Source organism: Antrostomus carolinensis, unplaced genomic scaffold (assembly GCF_000700745.2).
Source record: "Antrostomus carolinensis isolate BGI_N321 unplaced genomic scaffold, ASM70074v2 scaffold26078, whole genome shotgun sequence".
NCBI classification, from domain to species: Eukaryota; Metazoa; Chordata; class Aves; order Caprimulgiformes; family Caprimulgidae; genus Antrostomus; species Antrostomus carolinensis.
Window position 1 is genome coordinate 14579 of NW_010332693.1, and position 220 is coordinate 14798.

A 220-nucleotide genomic window follows, 5' to 3' on the forward strand; every position below is an offset into this window, starting at 1 on the left:
GGTTGGGGTTGCCAGGTTCTCTTCCAGTCTGGGCCACTGCGGTGCTGGTGCTTTGCCCCCAGCTGTGGCGTGGCTGCCCGCTCCGGTGCTCCCCAGCCACCAGCATTGTGGGTGCCCTTGGGGCTGCGCTAATTGGGGGTCCCTCATCAGTGCCAGGGTGCTCTCTCCTCCCAGGCGGGCGGGTGTCGCGGGTGCAGAGGCTGATGGAGGTGGATGGTGA

The 220-nt window shown here is 67.3% G+C and overlaps 1 protein-coding gene across 1 annotated transcript in view; it reads left to right on the forward strand.

Annotated features, from left to right (window-relative positions):
• Nucleotides 1-209, forward strand: part of LOC104529328 (nephrocystin-4) — a gene marked incomplete at its 3' end in the record, with an annotated part of 14416 nt that extends 14207 nt beyond the window's left edge. Inside the window, exon 18 of the mRNA XM_029086393.1 lies at nt 104-209. Coding sequence (XP_028942226.1) covers nt 104-209 — 106 coding nt within the window. The remainder of the gene's footprint in view (nt 1-103) is intronic.
• Nucleotides 210-220: the final 11 nt, after the last annotated feature.